This window comes from Neoarius graeffei, chromosome 1 (assembly GCF_027579695.1).
Source record: "Neoarius graeffei isolate fNeoGra1 chromosome 1, fNeoGra1.pri, whole genome shotgun sequence".
In the NCBI taxonomy this organism is placed as follows: Eukaryota; Metazoa; Chordata; class Actinopteri; order Siluriformes; family Ariidae; genus Neoarius; species Neoarius graeffei.
In genome coordinates this window covers 73,190,419-73,212,608 of record NC_083569.1, presented here as the reverse complement: position 1 = coordinate 73,212,608, position 22,190 = coordinate 73,190,419, and the positions used below count along the sequence as shown (strand labels likewise).

General features: G+C 45.9%; 1 protein-coding gene across 1 annotated transcript in view; it reads right to left on the bottom strand.

The window, feature by feature from the left end:
* Positions 1 to 20,879, bottom strand: part of LOC132887955 (insulin receptor substrate 2-B) — a 35,476-nt gene extending 14,597 nt beyond the window's left edge. The window contains exon 1 of the mRNA XM_060923826.1: positions 17,032 to 20,879. Within this exon, the coding sequence (XP_060779809.1) occupies positions 17,032 to 20,575 (3,544 nt within the window). The 5' untranslated portion in view covers positions 20,576 to 20,879. The remainder of the gene's footprint in view (positions 1 to 17,031) is intronic.
* Positions 20,880 to 22,190: the final 1,311 nt, after the last annotated feature.

The window sequence follows — 22,190 nt, the reverse complement described above, 5'->3', positions numbered from 1 at the left end:
ACTACTTTTGTACAGCATTACAAAAATATTAGGCCTATAGCGCACAAGAAAAAGCAATAATCCTAAAACCGTGAAGTGTAATATGAGTCTATAGCTAATGGGAAGAAAATGTAGAGATCTCTGTGGTCCAAGTCATTCACTCTGTTATGATGCAACCATTGCAGCAGAGTAACCAAAACCCAATCCCACATCCCATTAAGCCATTTTAAAAGTGGATGAGGTTTTGGTGGGGGGAGTTTGAAGTCCTGGCTAAAGGCACTTTTGGACCAAACAGTTCTCGGGACTTACTGAGAGGAACTACATACTTTCAAGGGCTTTTTGCACCACCAGTAGGATTTTTAACCAGAACATCGTAGCTCACCTGGTCTGCCATCAAAACAACCATAACTATCGAAGAGAACTGTAACATGACAACATGAGAGAGGACCAACCTCCACGACAAACTGTTTACAACAGGAAAATCAATAAAGGACTACATTTTGTTCCCCAAAACATTGATCAGAACTGAATTTGCATGATAAGAGAGACGAGATACAATTCTAGTCAGAAGAAAATGTGTTAAGTCAACCTAATTACTAATGTGTTCACAAAAAAATTGACAATACAATGACCAAGTTTTGTACAGAAGCTCTAGTTCTTTCAAATAAAGAAATCAGAACTGAAATCCATTGAGAACTGATGGAGGAGATATCTCATCTCATCTCATTATCTCTAGCCGCTTTATCCTTCTACAGGGTCGCAGGCAAGCTGGAGCCTATCCCAGCTGACTACGGGCGAAAGGCGGGGTACACCCTGGACAAGTCGCCAGGTCATCACAGGGCTGACACATAGACACAGACAACCATTCACACTCACATTCACACCTACGCTCAATTTAGAGTCACCAGTTAACCTAACCTGCATGTCTTTGGACTGTGGGGGAAACCGGAGCACCCGGAGGAAACCCACACGGACACGGGGAGAACATGCAAACTCCACACAGAAAGGCCCTCGCCGGCCCCGGGGCTCGAACCCAGAACCTTCTTGCTGTGAGGCGACAGCGCTAACCACTACACCACCGTGCCGCCCGGAGGAGATATGATTTAACTGAAAATAAACAAAGCTGTAAACAAATTGCTTACAACAGGAAAATCAACAAAACAAACGACCACATTTTGCTCCTCAAGGGAAGATCTACCCAAAGCATCGATCAGAACTGGAATCAGATGAGAAATGAGAGAGGAGATACAATTCTAGTGAGAGAGTCCTGGAAAATTTGTTAATTTGGCCTAATTACTAACTCATCTCATCTCATTATCTCTAGCCGCTTTATCCTGTTCTACAGGGTCGCAGGCAAGCTGGAGCCTATCCCAGCTGACTACGGGCGAAAGGCGGGGTACACCCTGGACAAGTCGCCAGGTCATCACAGGGCTGACACATAGACACAGACAACCATTCACACTCACATTCACACCTACGGTCAATTTAGAGTCACCAGTTAACCTAACCTGCATGTCTTTGGACTGTGGGGGAAACCGGAGCACCCGGAGGAAACCCACGCGGACACGGGGAGAACATGCAAACTCCGCACAGAAAGGCCCTCGCCGGCCACGGGGCTCGAACCCGGACCATCTTGCTGTGAGGCGACAGCGCTAACCACTACACCACCGTGCCGCCTAATTACTCATTAACAAAAAAATTAAACAACGACCAAGTTTTGTGCAGAATGAGGAGTTCTTTCAAGCAAATCAATCGGAATGGAAATCTGTGGAGAACTGACTGAGGAAATATGATTTAACTGAATTGTGGACAACAGACACCACACCATGGCAATAGCTCATCGGCCTTATGGCCAGATACCGCAAGTTGGCCTAGTGGTTAGCATGTCTGCCTCTCGACCAGGAGATCACGAATTCTACTCGTCATACCAAAGACCGTCATAAAAATGGTACCTACTGCCGTCTGGCAAGGCACACTGCAATACAGATATGAGTGAGGAGTCAAACTCTCGTGGTTACCAGAGGACTAGCCCCCCCCCACTCTAAGCCAAGCTGTATAGGCGAGAGGCTGAGGGTTATGGAAATGGAGACAGGTGCTGCCCAATGTGCCCGATTGCATGACACGGGAAGGACTTTAGACTTATGGCCAATGAGTTAAAAATGGTGGTTGCTGGTGCTGCATTGGCTCATGTACTGCCAATCAACAAACACTTCCACCACTCATGGTTCCTCTTGTGCTGGGACAGTACCTACCCTGAAATAGCAACTTTAAAAAAGTCCCTCGAAACAGCATTCGAAGAACTCCGACCGTTCTCAGTTCCTGTAGCGTGGACACACAAAAAAGAGGGGACTGCTTCCAACAGTTCTAAGAACTATGAAAAAGTTCCTCCAGTCCAAAAGCGCCAACTCACATGTTGACCCTGGCTTCCAGTGAATCACTGATTTGCTCCCACAAACCTGATGAGTACATCATGGTGCAATATCCACAACAGTCTGGTACTATAAGTGGAACAATGACCACCCTTGTGGCATACAGGCTCTACTCCAGACCCTATTTTAAGGTGTACTTTCCCACCCAAAGGTACTAGGTTTACCCCCGTCCCCACTGGCAGTGCCCACTCTCTCCCTGTCCCAAGCTGAAGCTAAGACAGAGCTGATTAAACTCCTTTAAAGAAGGTAAGAATGTCAATTCAAAATAAAAAGCACCAGATCAGGAAGCAGTAGTATCCGGGGGGGGGATAACTGTTCGAGAAACTAGATCAGGAGACTTGTTCAGAAATCATACTGAAAAATAACCAGGTGTCCAATTCATTCCTTCTAATCCTACAGCAGGATGACGAGCGTAGCTCTAAATCTCAAGTAACCCAGATCACACCAGGTCAAGCGTGCTAGCTCAATGCTTCTTTAGCACAACACCGTTAACTCCAGTTACACACTCAGCTGTCTGAACTGAAGGCCTCTCGTACTGATCCATCGTCTTCTCTTCAGCTCTTACCATCTTCTCTAATGGATCTCGATTTCCAGTATTCACAATCTCACTGGAGTACAAATACGCAACCTAATCTCTCAGATAAGCCTGGGGTGGAACCGCACATTTAATAATGATCACGCTATAATAACGATCAAGTTTTTACGTCCCTAAGTCAATTAACTGCAATATTGAGCTTAGCGAAAGTTCTTCTTCGATCAGTTTCCTTCTGCGTTTCCCTGATGGCTATTATGCTAATAGATAATACAGTTTCATTTACTCCAGTGTATTAGTTTATGAGCTCTGAGTTCATACATTCTAACTTCATTAGGTTGTATCTTTATTGTTATGGTTTATTCATGCATTCGTTCATTTAATGACTTGTTTTTGATTCAAAAGATTTATACATGAAGAGGAAGCCGGGAAGAGTGATAGAGAAGACAGTAAAAATGATTCTGTTCTCATGGAGTGAAACAGTAGGCGGCTGTTCAGCCTGGGCTTGGTAGCGTCAGAGCTGGCTGGGATTTAACACGTTTATTCAAAAGAATCTGACATTTATAAAGGTCCTGACATGACTGACTGTAGAACTCGCTACCAACCCACGCTGACCATGCAAATATTCCTCACAGAACATGACACGGGCCATGCGTGTCACAAACAGGTGAGCACTTTCCGCGTCCCAGACGGAACTAACTCTGTGTCCACTTGCAAATTCCGCCTCATGCTAGTGCACAGCCTCGCCACTGTCAGAGTGTTCTATGGCGTTTACATGACTTTGGTTATGACAAGTTTTGTGGAGCTTATTTGCATAGTTAAGCTTTGCCACAATTTTACTAGTGCATGGCGAAACAGATTTCACAACCATCATACACTGCGTAAATGCACCAGAGCTCTCAAATTAAATGACTCGGCTGTGCCAAGGCGGATTTGAAAGGGCATATCAAGAGAATACGCACTCGTTTTTAAGCAACTGTCATAATTCTGAACGAAGAACCTTAGAGTGTTTTTACTTTTTTTTTCCGCCTTGCCCAATCAGTTCATGTACGTTCTCTTAAACATGCTTTAGGCACACATGAGGGGAGGGAGGGGAAAAGAGGACATAATTGTGGTACAAAAATTGTTCTTGTTCAGTGAATGAACACAAGGAGATTTAAGACATGGCCCATTTCAATACAAAAAACACAAAGAGAAATCTAATCCTTGTTGCTAATGAAACCAAACAAATTAAAACTAGTTAAATTATCCAGTATCGCCAGAAGAAAGAAGCACTAACAGCGTTGGTATAGTTTAGGGCTGTCACGATTACCGGTGTACACGGTTACCGCACTAAAATATTTTGACGGTGACCATAACCTTCTGAGTGTCAAAACCGCGATAGCTTCCATTTTCGCGAGACTTTGAACTTTCGTGCGAGTTTTCCCGCCGACGCCACTCAAGTTCACTCACTCACTGTCCGAAGTTCAAGCATGGCGGAAGGAGGAGACTGTGGTGGTCATCAAGATGAAGACATCTATCCGCCTTCCAAGCGGATAAAATCGGAAGTGTGGAAATATTTTGGATATTTCAAAAATTCGGAGGGACAACTTGTTGATGACGGTGCTCCTGCATGTAGAGTGTGCAGAAAAGAGGTGTCAGCGAAAGGCAGCAATACATCAAATCTAATGACTCATCTGCGAGACCATCATCAGCATCTGTACAGCAAGTGCAAGGTAGGTTAACGTGTATGTTTTAGCTGAAATGCGCAAAGTAACTTTTGACGAGGGAAGATGAAACAATTATTTCCGACTGTCAATAATGTTAGACCTTGATGATAATCTTTATTGTCGAAAGACGGCCACTGCTAGCAGTTTTAAAATGCATCTATCATCTGCGAGACCACCATCAGCATCTGTACAGCAAGTGCAAGGTGGTTAACGTGTATGTTTTAGCTGAAATGCGCAAAGTAACTTTTGACGAGGGAAGATGAAACAATTATTTCCGACTGTCAATAATGTTAAACCTTGATGATAATCTTTATTGTCGAAAGACGGCCACTGCTAGCAGTTTTAAAATGCATCTAGCACTAGCTGTGGTTAGCGCTATTCTGAGGTAAACATCACCATTCTAAGCTAAGTTACACAGCTAAACTTTCATTCGCCACAAGACGGTGAAAATGGATCAGTGAAACACACGAAGTAACGTATGACTTCGGGTCGAGGGAAAATACAACAGTTGTATCCGACTGTCAATAATGTTAAACTTTGATAATGATCTTTATTGCGAAGTGCGCCCACTGCTAGCATTTTAAAATGTGTCTAGCTGTGGTCAGGATCCACTTGTCCACAGTCCAAACTTGAAAACCTGAACCACGCCCACTCAACCTGAGCCACGCCCACTCAAATAACCGTGATAATACCATACACCGCGATAATTTTGGTCACAATAACCGTCATGTTAAATTTTCATACCGTGACACCCCTAGTATAGTTACATCAATAACAAAAGCAAATAGCACATTTTAACACATTTCCCTTTTCAACGAAAAGAACAAATCTTATCTACTCCAAGCTTGCTTGAAATTAAAGGCTAAGGGACGTTGTTGGTACGTTAATAAACAGCTCCTGTGAGGCTCCAGAACGGGAAAAAGCAGTTCACGAAGGCAAGCAAGCTTCTTCAGGCAAAGATGTTTTTGTGGCGACATGGTGGTGTAGTGGTTAGCGCTGTCGCCTCACAGCAAGAAGGTTCTGGGTTCGAGCCCAGCGGCTGACGGGGGCCTTTCTGTGTGGAGTTTGCATGTTCTCCCCGTGTCTGCATGGGTTTTGTCCGGGTGCTCCGGTTTCCCCCACAGTTCAAAGACACACGGTTAGGTTAACATGAGGCGACCATGGGCTGACGTGCCCTTGAGCAAGGCACCTAACCCTAACCCTGGGTATGTGTGTGTGCGCTCATTGCTCACTTGTGTGCGCATGTGTGTGTTCACTGCTTCAGATGGGTTAAATTTCAGGGTGCATGTGACAAAGGCTTCTTCTTGTTGTATTAAACCTCTGTCCTGAACTATGGAACGGCCTTTTCATTATCATTTTATCTGAAAGTTACCTACATACTACCTTTATAACATCCATGAAGCAACACCAAACAATATATGAAATACATACAGTACCAGTCAAAAGTTTGGACACACCTTCTAATTCAATGGTTTTTTCCTTTATTTTTATTAATTAAAGTACACTTAATGACAAAGGAGTACGCCACCCCCAAGTGAAATTGAGTCAGTCCCTGCAGTCCCTAGAGTTGGATGAGTGAGCCAAAGCGTTTTGTAGCCGACCCAGCCATTGTCCTGATCTGGAAACGTCCCGGTTAGCTTTAGCTTAGCGTAGTCGCTGTAATCCGGCGTGTCCAGCTAGCATTGTCGTTGCAAAAGTGAATCAAATAACTCAAGATTTTTTATAATTATTTCTCATGACCTGTACATTAACATCGAATACACATATCAATGCAAATTAACACGAAGGGATTTACTAGACCAATTTATATCTGGAACTATTTTCGGCCACAGCACAGGCAAAGCACCGCTGCAGGCGCAAAGACACCACGCAGCACCTGAAAACCCTGGTTTCCCTGGTAACACTGGTGTATTGACGGAAGTTGTGGTGCTGCGCGGTGTCTTTGCGCCTGCAGCGGTGCTTTGCCTGTGCTGTGGCCGAAAATAGTTCCAGATATAAATTGGTCTAGTAAATCCCTTCGTGTTAATTTGCATTGATATGTGTATTCGATGTTAATGTACAGGTCATGAGAAATAATTATAAAAAATCTTGAGTTATTTGATTCACTTTTGCAACGACAATGCTAGCTGGACACGCCGGATTACAGCGACTACGCTAAGCTAAAGCTAACCGGGACGTTTCCAGATCAGGACAATGGCTGGGTCGGCTACAAAACGCTTTGGCTCACTCATCCAACTCTAGGGACTGCAGGGACTGACTCAATTTCACTTGGGGGTGGCGTACTCCTTTAAAGTAACGAGAGTACTCGGAGAGCACAATATCCCCCACTGGCAACTATGCCACAACTCTGGTAAAATGCGACTGAATTGAACGAAACTGCAATATGCATATTAACGACATAACAAAGAATCCTGTCAAGTTTCGTGAAATTCCTCCAAAAATTGTGAGAGGAGTTGATTTCAGAAGGTGAGTACACCTCCCGGGACAGACGAACAGAAATCGCTAGGAATGGGAATCGAAAACCAGTTCTTGTTGAGAACCGGTTCCCAGTGTTTCAATTCCATGGAATCGTTTGCCAGATTTGCTAACGATTCCCTTATCGACTCCAGTGGGCACGACTAACGTCATGTATATTACGCAAGTAAAGGCCTCTGCATGCTCGTGCGACAAGGCTTTCGCAGATAGCTTTTCGCAGACAGTTGTAATTTATTGTTGAGCGGGGAGTAATAGGCGTGCGCGATGTTATTCACCGGCACAACGCAAGGAGGCGCGAAGTCGCTAGGAGTAGTTGGTGGGTGTGGTTAGTGGAGTGTTTATCCTCCGGTTACTTATAATGACTAGAACTGGAGTCGTATAGATGTAAGTACTTCCTCAATCAACTGTTCTTCGTGCTGCTCCATCTTCGCTCGTGTTTTTAAAAATGGCGGTCGTGAAAACAAACCAAACCGGGAAAGTAGGGAAGCGGAAGTGCGTGTACAGCGGATGTAGAGTGGACCAATCAGAGCCCTCTTGTCTGCGACGCTGTCTGCGAGGCTTCTGCGGTGGTCACAATTTTTGGGAGGTGCGCGCAGAGCGTCTGCGAAGGTGGGGGGGGCTACGCAGACACTGTCTGCGACACCGTCTGCGAGGACTGAGTTGTCAGCATAAATTGGCCTTTACGCAACGTGCGTAGCGACATGCAGTAAGCAGTAAACATGGCAACCAAGCGGTTTAAACGCTCAAAAGTTTGGCTGCATTTTTCAAGGAAAGATGACAACCGGGCGACCTGCAGCCATTGCAAAGTAGATATTACATCGTCGGGAGGGAACACGAGTAATATGCAAAAACATTTGCGCACACAGCATGCGATACTTTTAAATGAATGTCACGTTTTCGACACGCTTCGGACTGGTGAATCTCAACCCAGCAGCAGCAGCCACGCTAGCATGTCTTCTGCGGTTACTACGGCAGGTAATTAAAGTAACACACATCATGTTAGCGCCATTTGCTTCTTTGTAAAACCTATTACTAACAGTTAACATTAAATGAATGCCTTCTCATGCATTACATTTAGAAGATGACCATGTGTGTGTGCAGGTATCCTCCACTCCATCTGAAAGGGTGTTCTCCACAGCTGGAGACACCATTAGTCCAGAAAGATCACGTATCCTTCCTGAAAAAGCAGACATGCTAATTTTTCTGCAAAAGAACTGTTAATTCTTCATAGTTGGTATTTGCAGATTTGTACAATGCACAGTTACTTGATTGTATTTGTCTATGACAGTTTTATTTTGAGTGCTCATCTCACATATCCTTTTAAAAAGGAGAATTTTATTTTCTATTAGAATAATGCTTAACATGTGAGTAATTCACTGTTGGGTTTGTAAGGTCATGTGTGTTACTCCTAAACTAAACAAAGTTGATGCTAATCGACCTGTTTGTTCTCCTCTTTTTTCAAATGAGAATCGATAAGAGAATCGATAAAGAACCGAATCGTTAAGCACAATCGAAAATGGAATCGGAATTGTAAAAATCTTATCAATTCCCATCCCTAGAAATCGCCACAACATAATCTCCCTTCGGGCCTTTCGGCCAGCGGGGGATAAAAATTGAGGGAAGTTGATTTCAGAAAGCAAGCACACCTTGATGAAATTGCTGAAATACAAGTTTGTTAATAAATCAAGGTGATAACTCTGGTAAAATTTGCCCAAATTAAACAAAATTTTAATGTGTGTGTAACTGTCATGTAACAAAGTCTTCTGCCAAGTTTGGTGAAATTCCTCCACAAATTGTGAGAGGAGCTGATTTCAGAAGAACGTACACCCTCATGAAATTGTCAAACTACAAGTTATTTAATCAAGGGTCAAAACGCTGGTAAAATTTTCACAAATGAAATTAAATCGCAATATGCGTATTACCGTCATATAACAAGGCCTTTTGCCAAGCTTCGAGGAATTCGTCCAAAAATTGTGAGGAGTTGATGTCAGAAGGTGAGCACACCTTCATGAAATTGTCAAAGTACAAGGCTGTTAATCAAGGGCCACAATTCTGGTAAAATGAGACCGAATTTAATGAAATTACAATCTGCATAGTACCAACATATAACAATGCCTTTTGCCAAATTTCGTGAAATTCCTCCAAAAATTGTGAGAGGAGTTGATTTCAGAAGGTGGAGCATCCTTACCGGGACGGACATCGCCACGACATAATACCCTTTCAGGCCTTTCGACCAGCGGGGGATAATGATGGATGCCGTTTCTCTTTCCTTAGTTGAGCAGTGGTTGACATAATGATTACTACAGTTGTGGAATAGGGTTATTTACTGTATTATTATTTACCATTTGATCTCAAACGCATTAAGAAGGCAAGAAATTGCACTATTTAACTTTTAACGAGGCACCTGTTAATTGAAAAGCATTCCAGGTGATTACTAGCCTAGTAAACTAGACCCACCCGCCTAGCGGCCAAAAATATTTTTGCCTAGTGAATGGGTCTAGCCTCGCACCATATAAACAAAAACACCCCGGGCATCAAATCGTGCCCGCCAATCACAACGCAAGGTTTTTGTTTGGATTCTTTGGGCGGGCTTTTGCAGGAGTGACGACAAAGCTGCGCGACGCTGGAGAAAGCACAGCAGGAAAGATGGCTACGGCTAGTGAACAGCGTGCGTTTGACTCCGCTTTGGAATCAGTTTTAGAAGAATTAGACTTGGAGTTTTCGTTGAAACATGAGCAGGAAGAGGCTCTCCGCTCATTCCTTTTCAAGAAGGACGTTTTTGCTGTTTTGCCGACCGGCTATGGCAAAAGTCTGATCTACCAGCTGCTCCGCTCGTAGCCAAAAGGATGGGGCTAGTTTGTGCAGTACGAAGAATTAATAAACAGCTTTGAAACATTACTTTTTGATTGTTTCTTATTTTCCCATTATTTTAAATTTAAGGGAAATTATTTCACCAAACACCACTAAATAAAAACTCTCAAAAACAGTTTAAGCAAACCCTTGAAAAACACTTGGAAAAAAAATGAGTGTATGTGGTACAGACTCCAAACTTGTGGTCATTATCTCCAAACTTCTTAATATCTAGAACCTGTTTATTAATTAATACGCATTTTGAAAAATTATTTATTTCAAGGCCTCCCCCACTGCTTTCTGTCGCTCTGACTACGTCACAGTCACTGTTGCGCTGATTGGTCAGAGCGTTGGCCTATACGCACAGAGACAGTTTGAAAGACAACGGGTTGTTCCTCCTACCCGCTTCGGAAATGTCTACGGATCGAGGCCAGACTAAATATTCACATTTAGTCTGGCTTGCCAGGCTAGGTGATTACCTCATGAAGCTGGTTAAGATAATGCCAGTAGTGTGCAAAGCGTCATCAAGGCAAACACCAGATACTTTGAAGAATCTAAAATCAAACGTTGTTTTGTCGCACTTTTTTTTAAACACATAATTCCATGTTATTTCATAGTTTTGTTCTACAATGTAGAAAAGAGTCAAAATACTGAAAAACCTATGAATGAGCAGGGGTGTACAAACTTTTGACTAATACTGTTCATCAAAACACAAAAGATGATCTGCAACTTTGTCTTGGGGGGGGGGACAACCATCAGTTATCATTATGAGCTGACTAATAGACATACTGCATTACTGTTAGACTTTTTAATCCATACCTCGCAAATTATTTGATTTGAAATGAAAACAAGCGAAGATTTTCAATCAACATTTTTTTTTGTTGTTCTTTTCTCGCTACAGGGAAATGATGAAATCCTCATCCATGGTAATCGCACATATGCTACAGATGCTGTGGAAAGAGATTAGTGGAGCGTGGTTTAGTATATTCTTTAACACAGGAAGAACTGTTCCTGGATTCGATCATATTAAGAACCATGTAATGTAATGTAGATGGCTGCATCAGGAAGCCTTTAATTTGATCCTAATGGCATACTACCTCCATGGAGTGTGTGCGTGCTTGATATTTAACCATATTTCTAATGCACTGCTCTTTAAAGGGCACACCTTGGGTAAATTCAGGAGCGAGATCAATGTAATTCTATTTTATATTAAACTTTGGTCAAATATCTGTCACATTTTGTGCAATTTTTTTTTACCTTGCGCAATACCAGAAAAATTCAGTTGAAATCAAGCCATTTGAGGAGAACTGGTCCGCCTCTGAAAAAACTTGTCATTTGGATTTCCCGGCAAACATTGATTTTCGTGACGTCGCGTGCGGGACGCCTCCCTCTGAATCCTACGTCAGCGCTGGTTTGTTTATGAGAAAACGACCTGGTGGTTTTCTGCAAATTTCTTCAACGTTATCACGTAATTATTAAAATGGTTAACAGATGTATCGTAGGAGGGTGTAGCAACACCAATCTTGATGGGATTAGTCTCATCTCATCTCATTATCTCTAGCCGCTTTATCCTGTTCTACAGGGTCGCAGGCAAGCTGGAACCTATCCCAGCTGACTATGGGCGAGAGGCGGGGTACACCCTGGACAAGTCGCCAGGTCATCACAGGGCTGACACAGAGACAAACAACCATTCACACTCACATTCACACCTACGGTCAATTTAGAGTCACCAGTTAACCTAACCTGCATGTCTTTGGACTGTGGGGGAAACCGGAGCACCCGGAGGAAACCCACGCGGACACGGGGAGAACATGCAAACTCCACACAGAAAGGCCCTCGCTGGCCACGGGGCTCGAACCCGGACCTTCTTGCTGTGAGGCGACAGCGCTAACCACTACACCACCGTGCCGCCTTGATGGGATTAGTACTTATCGTTTTCCAAAAGACCGGACAATGAGAGAGAAATGGGAGCGCTTGGTCTACACAGGCTGTGCACTGAAACCGTGCAAAGCTCACGCAGCCTGCTGGCGCTTCCGCAGGTGACGTCATGAATCTGGTTCCAGACGCGTTTTGTTATTTTATTTTTTTCTGCTTGTGCAAAATTACCCTTCTGGATGAGTGTGTAAAGGGACATACTTTCATATTAAAAAAAAAAATGAAATTGGTCCAGGATATGCACTTTAAGACAGGTATTTAAAAAAAGGGGGGGGGGGGGGGGGTATAGAAAGTGCTGCTAAGCACAAACACTGACACTAAATGTTAGTAAAAGACATTTGGAATAAATAACCAAAGTTTTAGTTTCAATGTTTGTGAAAGTGTGTGCGCGCGCGCGTTTGTGTGTATGCACACACCAGTGCATATGCATAACCCCCACAAGCAGAGCATGCAGTGTTCTGGAACAAGGTGTTCCTGTCACTTCTTACCTAATTTGGGGCCTTACAAGTACAAAAACGCCACCACAGAGTACACACACACACACACACACACACACACACACACACACACACACACACACCCCAACAAAAATGGCCTAGTTTACATTATTGGTTTAAGTGTGTATGCACTTCAGTAGAGGCTGAGTGTATGCCATTTTGTAACACTAATAATTAAATGACTGATGTGTGAGGTGTGGAATGCACACTCGTGCGTGCATAACGAGTAGATCCTAAACTGTCACTGATTCACTAAATCACTACACACAAACATGGGGTCAAGGTTTCTTTAAGGAGGGGTGTGCATGCCTGGAGAGGGAGGAGGTCAAAGTTTCAGTGTGTAACTAAAGATATCATTAAACTCGCGCAACGACAAACAAATGTCTATAATGTTCCACAAACATTTTCCTAAGCATGGTGAGAGCACTGTAATGTATCCATAAATTCCAGGTCCACATGCTTTTTGGACTTCATAGACACTGGTGGCAAGGGGGGGCACACACACGCACACACAAAGAAATCTCCACAACCTACGTCTATCGGTCAGCCAACCAAAGCGTGGCTGCGTGGGTGGACGTCTTGCTGGAAGTGCAGTGACAGAAACATCTGTCACACGACACCTTCATATTTTCAGTCTGAAAGTGCTGACATGAGCATCGCACACACTGTAACTCGACGAGTAAATCAGTGTAGCAAGGTGAAGTAGTAAAATCCTTGGCAGCAGTTGTCGTCATGTCGATTGTCATGCGAGGTAAAAACGGTGTCCAAGCTGAAGCAGTAAACAAGTGTGTGACGTATAGGAGGAGGATGAGGCTTCTGTACGGATACTTAGCTCCCTCGTTTCTGCTGCAAGTTACTAGCCTGGGCCCGCCCATCCTAAGCGTGACGCAACACGAGGGCCTGTTGCGAGCTTAGTCTGGCCAGGCAAGCTATCTACAGCTCTTCCAAGCTCCCGAAAAATCGGGAACCAATCAACTTTGAGCATCTCCAACGGCCCTGGGTAGAGGCGTGTTCAAGGCACTGACGTAGTAGAACTGCGACTGGAAGCGCTTCATTCACGCTTCCGCATCTATTACGCATAGATGCTGTATTGAAAGCATTCAACGGGAAGTTCGCATTGAAAACAGAGCAAAGAGCAGCCCTGGAGGTATTTATTGAAAGGAAGGACGTTTTCGCCTTGCTCCCGACCGGCTTCGGTAAGACTTTAATCTATCAGTTAGCCCCGTCGCGTCGCATACGTCAGAGGAAAGAGTGATGTGATTGGTTTAAGCTTCGTCACAGCCTTTTCTGGCTTCGACCAGTAGCAAACTGAGGCATTTCAGGGAGGCGGGTCAACCACGGGCTCTGGGAAACGGTTGGGCTTAATATCTTGGCCAGACCAATAGCTCGGAGAGCTTTGAAGTCGCGTTAGCCAGGCTAGCAAGTTACCTAAATGAACAGAACGGCTTGGCTTTACCTGTTCGTTACCCTGGAATTGCAAATGCACAACCCGTCGCGCCACTTGCCAAGTCAAACCCAGGCTGCTACTGTATCACCGATCACCATCCTTCTCAGCATTCCCAAGAGAGGCACGATCAGACATTTCCGTTGATATGGACCATTTCAATGGAATGTACGAGCCAAATTGCTTGCATTTGTTTAATATGGCTTGTGTCTCATGGTGCATTCATAACCCAACACAAACAGGACTGTAAATGCCAAATGGCTCACATTTAATGGCACCATCTATACACCTTCCTCCTTGATCTTCCAGATTACTCATCCGTGCCTCTTGCCCTCTCAGTGCCCTGTCGCGGTTCCTCACACAACCCCAAGCAAACACATAAGCTCACTGTCAAAAACCCAGAGCAATGTGATAAATCTGTCTTGGGTAGATTGCCAGAGACAAAAATAGCTTGTTTCTATCCTTTTTTCACCTCTAAAAAGAAGCCTCCATGCCAGTGTGTATACACTGACCTGTCCTGTTTACCTCAGGCTGTTTGGAAAGCCGTGCCAGAGGCCAGCAGGGAAAAGCGTGGTGTGGTGATTGAGGCACATTCCTGTGTAGCTATGCGCTTGCTAATTTACATTCCAGCACCACAAAGAGGGCACATCTCCCAAAACCCAGATGGGCCGTCATGCTGCCATTGCCAACAACACTGCAGCAGGGGCCAAAACACCACAGAAACACAACAGAGTGAGAGCAGAATCAGACATGTGGTTAGGGCATGCCTGATAACGCAATGGATTTAATACGAGTGGTTAATAAACCATATAATAATATAATGCACCATGAGGAGTACTATCCAAGTATATAAAAGCAGTGGTGACGCAGCAGTTCAGGCTCCGAGTTACTCCTCAAAAGGTCGCAAGCCCCAGCACCACCAAGTTCTCACCAGTGGACCCTTGAGCAAGGCCCTTAACCTGCTCTACTCCATCATGGCTGACCCTATACAGTCAGTGACCCCAACTTCCTAACAAGCTCAGGAAATAAGAAAAGATAAGGAATTGCACTGTGCTGTAAAGTATACGTGATCAGTAAAGGATTCTTCTTCTTCTTATAAAACGCAGCATGACCGGAAGCAGAATTGTAACATTTCTTGGCGCCAAGGTGTTTCCTTTTGAAACGTGTGCCACAACATGCTGGGCCAATTAGACAAACATCAAAGAAGGCAGAGTACTCGTCAGCAAAACATGCTCATGCACGCTCTACAAACAGACCCCACACCTGGTGAGGGGGTGAGACGGGGTGAGGGGGTGAGACAGGGGGAGGGGGCAGACAGAACAGCTGAACTTTGGCAGATCACATAGTTCAAGGTTTACGTGCTTATTGACAGGTCATGATTTTCTCTCGAAGAAATGAAAATACTAACCAACGCAGAACCTAACACACACACACTTCCATGGTCACACTCACACAGGTGCTGCCTCTCCCTGTCTTTTCCTCTTTCCCTCATTCTCTCATCTCTGCCTCAAGTACATGATAAACAAATGAGTCAGCTAGGGCTTGCTGAGAACACTGACTCACTCTCCCCTCATTTTCATTTTCTCTCTCTCGTGCACACACACACACACACACACACACACACACACACACGTTTCACTATCCTTGTAAGGACCTTCCACTGACATAATTATTAATACAGTTAATTAATGCTGTGCCTGCACCTAAACCTATCCCCAACCTTAACCTCAGTAATGAAAAGGAAACTTTTTAGCTCTTTGATACCCCTTTTCCACCAAATCAGTTCCAGGGCTGGTTCGGGGCCAGTGCTGGTGCTGGTTCACAACTCATTCAACTTGCGAGCCAGCTGAGAACCAGTTTGCTTTTCCATAGCTCGCGGGGCTAAGCCGAGCCACGTCATTACGTCGCTGCATACGTCATTACGTCGCTGTATACGGAAGTTACGGCGCTACGTTTACATAAACCTTGGCGCGAATATCGAAGCAAAAACAACACAGAAGAAGCAGCAGCGGCAACAACAACAATAATAATAATAATAATGACTTCGTGTTTGTACAGCTGCTGCTTCTCGTCACTTAAAAATGGCGATCTTTCGCGGTCTTGTTATTGTTGTTGGTCTTAACAACTCCGCCCCCCCCCCGCTGACGTAAGCGGTTCTTTCCTCTGGCCCAGCAGAGAGTTGGTGCTAGCCTGGAACCGGTTTTTCTGGCCCCAGAGCCAGTTCTTTGTCAGTGGAAACAGAAAACCCGGTTCCAAACTAAGCACTGGCCCCGAACCAGCCCTGGAACTGCTTTGGTGGAAAAGGGGCATTATTTTTGTTAACAACAAGAACTTTCTCATGGGGACCATCCAAGGTCGAAATTGTCAGATTTTACTATCCTTGTGGGGACATTTGGTCCTCACTAGGACATAAACCCCCACCACACACACTTTCTGCCAAGGACCAAACCAATCCAGGAAGCTCTAGACACAAGTGAGACAGAAGGACAAGTAAAATTAGGGAATGACAGGTAATACTAGAGGACAATAGCATTAGCTGTCACAGTGATGTGGAGCCAAAATATGAGCGTTTCAGAAAGAAGTCTTTGTTCGACATAACACAGACGTCAATAACAACTCTATCAATTTCTGCCCATGCAACGAATACCTGGAGCTGAAAGGAGGATCCACGCAGCTACTGAAACAGACCCTGCTGTGTCATCTCTAGTGAATGGAAAGAGGTCGCCATAACTAACAAACACGGTCTCTAGACAACATCAAGCACCACAATAACACACAGGGCCTTTGACCATTCGCATTCGGTATCTTAATTTAACAGGTCTTCAAGCTTAACTGCAGCATTTTACTACATATATACACACACTTCCTGTGCGGTTACAGTTACACAGTAGACTCGCACTGATGGATAAGCTGCCGCAGGAGTAAGAGGCTCGGCTTCTACACGTAAACATATACATCTCCCAAGGGAGCAGGTTTAAAATGAGGTTATGTGACTGATGTGCTTACCACAATAGTTAGAGCAGAACATAGGGAATATTAATAAAAGACCCAAACACTTAATGCACTGCGGTTTAAAATACATGCAACAGGTGGAAAAAGTGGCAATGACAATCCCCAAATAAATAAATGACTAAATGCATCAAGGTGTACAATGACAAGGCGTACAAAGTTACACGCTCACCTTTAGAAGGGATCCGCTCAGATTTAGTGAAATCTATGCTGGCGTATTCCCCATTTTCTGGGATCAGCATGCCCGAGGTCGGCATTTGGGGTTCAGCGCTGGCACTCTCAGTCCCTTCGTCTTCTCTCAGATCCAGGGCAATGTAGTTGAGGCCATTTTGGTGTTCCACAGATAGAGTCCTTCTGGTTCTCATGGAAGAGGCACTTGCTTCAGCTCGGTCTGAGGAGAGGCCCAGTGCTTCCTCTGCGTCACCTGCTGCTTTGTTCTCCACACACATCCATGTGCTGTCAAAGGATGATGAGCTCTGCCACTTTTTATCCTCCACCTGAGACACAGTGCTAGGCCCAGAGGCACTGTTGTCCAGGCCATTCGCTCCTGTCACTTCTGTAGATGTGATGAAAGTCTCAGAGCTGTGTCTCCGCCTGCCCTGGGGGTCTGCACGGATGACCTTTGGCTCAACAGGTGTGCTAGAGCTTGGATACCTCTGTTCACAAATACTAAGGTGTTGCAGCATTGTTGTGGGGCTGTTACGCTCCTCACACGGACCGCAGCTCATCTCCGTGTAGTCATCCGGCTGTCCCAGAGTGACTCCACCGCCACTAGTACGAATGTAAGTAGGGGGGTTCCAAGGGGCCACCAGTGATGAACGTGAAGACTGGCTTTTGGGTGGAAGGCCATCCACCTCCACACTCATGTAATCCTGGGGAAGGGGAGAGTGCCGGTCCTGCCGGTGGGTGCTTTGGCTGGTGAGAGTGTCTTCTGTAGCGAGCGAGTATGAAGCCTGGTCGCCAAACTCAATGTTAATGTACTCTCCAGGACTGGAGGGACATTCCACCAGGTCACTCGCCTGTAAAGACCCATGGAAACCGCGTTGGCTAAGAGAGAGGCGGTTTGGACATGCAGAATGGCAATCACTACAGCCATTATGCTCGGGTGTGGTACTCGGAGAGATGTACACAGGTTTGGCAGGTGAACTCATGGGAACGTATTCGTCATGCTCACGCCGATGTTTTGCTGGGGTTTTGTATGAACGTGGTAAGGAGAAATACGAACTGTAGGATTTGGGTATCTCAGGAGCGGTCAGTGTGTAGTAACTGTCATTCGAGAATTTTCGTCTGCTTGCCACAGGCCTGCTCTGAGACATGTCCATGTATTCTCCATTTTCAGGACGCTCATTACCTCTCTGAGTAAGGTCCCTACTGCTAATGTGAGGGCTGGGTGGTGCTGGGGGGTCTGCACCTCCATTCCCACCTGGGAGCATCATCATGTAGCCTTGTGAGTCCATGTGCTGAGAGGGAGGTGAGGCCATGCTCTGGGTTTGTTGTGGTGAGGCACAGACAAGAGGACTGGGTTGCATAGGCATGTAATCTGTATCTCGTGTAGAGGGAACCACACCAGCCATCATGGGCATATATCCATCATCTTTAAAGGAGTCAGCAGCCCGTAGTGCAGGGAGGTGGTCCTGGCTGTGTTCAGAGCTGGAGCTGTAATCAGAGCGAAGTGATGAAGAGATGGAGGCAAGCTGGCCATTACTGCCTAGAAAGCTTCCCTCACTTACAGCCTCGTCCAGCGCAAAGTTGGTCTGAGTCATCTTCTGGTAAACAGCCACTCCGCCTGCACTGCCAGCTCCTACCTGTCTGGAAAAGGAAGGAGTGCGCCTCCTAAATGACCGGGAATCTTCATCAGCAGTTTCATCGCGGGAAGCCTCCCCGGCACTCCCACTGAACGTGTCTCGGCTCCAGCTCATAGCCATGTAGTCACTGAGACAGTGCTCCTCCCGGATGGGTGGCGTGTTGCTCAGCGAGTCAGGTGTGTTGCTGCGTACTCTGAAGTAGCGGAAGTCTCCAGGGCTGGAGCCGTATTCATCAGAGGAATTGAATCCTCCGTCACTAGGAGAACCGCAGATGGAAGCGCTGGAAGGCCGGGTATTGGTATCGGTGACGGAACCATGGCCACTGCTACTGGACATACTGACAGGACTAGTGGTGGAGGGGAAGTGAGACACTGGAAGTGAGGCAGACCGTGCATGATAGGTGGCACCTGGTGGGGCTCGTACATATCGGCTGCCCGTTCCACCACTGCTCTCCTGTCTACCCAAATTGGCACGGGCTGTATTGAGATGGATAAGGCTTCCTGTGACTGACCGAAACGGGCGGTTCATGGTGCCCTCGCCTTCACTGGAGGTGCGAAACCTGTATCCGCTCGCACCACTGCTCTTACTGCTAGGTGGGGTGCCAACCACAGACTCAGCCCGAGACCGCCTCTGGAGTCCTGTCTGGCTGGGTGGGAGGTTTCCCAGGTGGCGACGTGTGGTCATGAAAGCCATTGGGTTAGAGCCTGACGACTGACTTTTACTCCTCGGCCTGAACTCAGCGTAGGCCTTCAGAGCCTTCATGGTATCTAAAATGGTCTCATGCATACTCTGAGCCACCACAGAATCGTCCACTTGCATCCATATCTCCCCAGGACCAATTGAAGAAGAGCGCCCAACCTCTATGAAGAAGAAACTCTCAGAGTGGCCACAGCGCCTGATGTTCATCAGCTGCAAGTTTACGCACGGGGTTTCAGAGTTCAGTTTCACTAGATGGATGGTTTTAGAAGAGAGGCACAGTCTGTACACACCCGTGAGATTCTTAGTTTGCCCTAGGCCCTTGGGTTTCACGTTTACCTGCCAGACCTCTTTGAAGACGGTGCCTGGTGTTACTGTACCATAGGCGTCATCGAGCTCGTCAGCCTCCGTGTGGCTCTTTTTGCCTTCATTCATCAGGTCGCTGAGCGCCAAGTACCAGTCCTCTTGCTCTTGCTCATTTTCGGCTACAATTGCAAAGTATTCATCCTTGGTATAAAGAGCTATGAGGTGCTTGTTCTTTGAATCCGCCCTTTTGTTGACAGTGAAACACTGGTAGAGATAAATCACACGTTTGGGAGAAGCGCTCGCTGCGGCAGTACCGGTGGATGAGGATGAAGATGAGGATGAGGCAGCAGCGGCAGCAGCAGAGCGGAGGCTACTACGGAACTTCTTTTCACTATCATAGTACTCCAGTCGGCTCGGCCCCGAGCGGCTCGCCGAGCGCAAGACGAAGAACCTCTTATGGCCGTGTTTCTGCTTTCTCAGGTAACCGCACTTCCTAATGTCGTCCAGCCCGTCTGGAGCAGCGGCGCCGGTGTTAACAGCCATGGCAGTAGTGGCGGATGAGGTAGCCTGTGTGTGGCTTGTAGCAGCAGAGTCCTCATGTACTCCTGGTTTAAGATTGGACAAGAGGCTTTTTCGCACTGGAGACTGTTGATAGTTTTCATGATCGAAATGTTGTTGATGGTCCTGTGGTGGATGTGTGTTCGGTGGTGTCGCCCGCTGCTGCTGCTGCTGGTGATGATGATGATGGAGGCGAGTGCTGCTGACGCCGCCGCTGTTCAGAGGGGAAGAAGGGGGATCCCCACTGGTGGGGCCACCGTTTGAAGCTGGTGAAGCTCCGACAGACCTCTGCTGCGCTTCCAGCATCAGCATGGCGGCGCTGCCTTCTGGATAATTCGCAAGATTTGCCATTTGGGTGAGTAAACGTGAGGTCAAGTTTTATCTTCGCCTTAGTGTTGCGTTATGAGACCCCATTCTTATTTTGGGGGGGAGGGAGGGAGGAGAGGAGAGGAGAGGAGGGGGTCGTGTTCTCCTCCAGCAGCGACGCAATTTATTCCACCCGATGATGCGCTCCTCTGAGCCGCTTAGAGAAAACGCAGCCAACGCGACAAGAATTCAGGCAACATGACCACATTAGCCGTTTCTATTATCGGTAGATCCTAAGCGGCGCTGCCAATCCGCTCCTCACTCCCTCTCGTCTGTACACACATCTCTATGGACCGCGGCACAAACAACACGTGACCCATGCGTCATCCGGCTATAGGCGGGAGCACGCTCTGATCGCCGTGATCTCATTGGTCGGATCGCAAGCCCCTGCAGCGATCTTGAGCCAATCGTGACGTAGAATGCTTGTGACGCGTCAATACATCCAACCAATGACTGTGCTCCGAGTTTGTTTTCAGCAAGGGAAATGAAATTGATTGACAACGCTATTGTCCAATAGGATAAGTCTCGGTGAGCCGCCATTCCCCGTGCACTGTTGTTAGCGAGACGGGTATTTAAATGTACAGTGCAGGCGTGCTGCAACAAGTTGTGTTTCCTGTTTGTTCATTCAGTTCGTTAAGAAGGAGCTTTTTCTTGTTTACGCAGTTCATAGTCTAGCGGTTATAATATGGCTAACAGGCTAAGCTAATGTTATTCGTCATCACGAAGGTGCAGTCTGGACTTTTCATTCTTAAAGGAAAAGCAGAATAAATGTGTCTCGTGAAATATTTATGATGTATTTTCGTCATTCGCGTAAGACGTTTTTTTTTTTTAATCCTCTGACGTCATCGGGTGACGTTGCATGTTCCGGTCCTGAGGTGTTGAAATTTAGCCCAGTTGAGTGATTTTCTGCTTTAACGCTGACGTCATCTGTTTATTCAGCTGGAAGACTACTTTGCTGAAGAAATTCAAAGATATAAACTGGAGTAGAGCTTGGCTTGAACCATTTAAAATTTTAATTTCTAACAAAATCAGAGAATTCCGTCTTAAACTATTACATAACATCTATCCTACTAATGCATACATCTCTAGATTTTCTGATATCGATGACAGCTGTACCTTTTTGTAAAAAAGATAGAGGAAGTATCATCCATTTACTTTATAAATGCCCATTTTGTATCACCTTTTGGAAAGATTTGGGAAATTTTCTTTTCGCTAAAACTACAGTCAAGTATCACTTTGGTGAGAAAATCATTATTTTTGGCACTTTCTCGTACAATAATAAATTTAACATAATTAGTCTTATATTACTAGGTGGGCGGCACGGTGGTGTAGTGGTTAGTGCTGTCGCCTCACAGCAAGAAGGTCCTGGGTTCGAGCCCCGTGGCCAGCGAGGGCCTTTCTGTGTGGAGTTTGCATGTTCTCCCCGTGTCCGCGTGGGTTTCCTCCGGGTGCTCCGGTTTCCCCCACAGTCCAAAGACATGCAGGTTAGGTTAACTGGTGACTCTAAATTGAGCGTAGGTGTGAATGTGAGTGTGAATGGTTGTCTGTGTCTATGTGTCAGCCCTGTGATGACCTGGCGACTTGTCCAGGGTGTACCCCG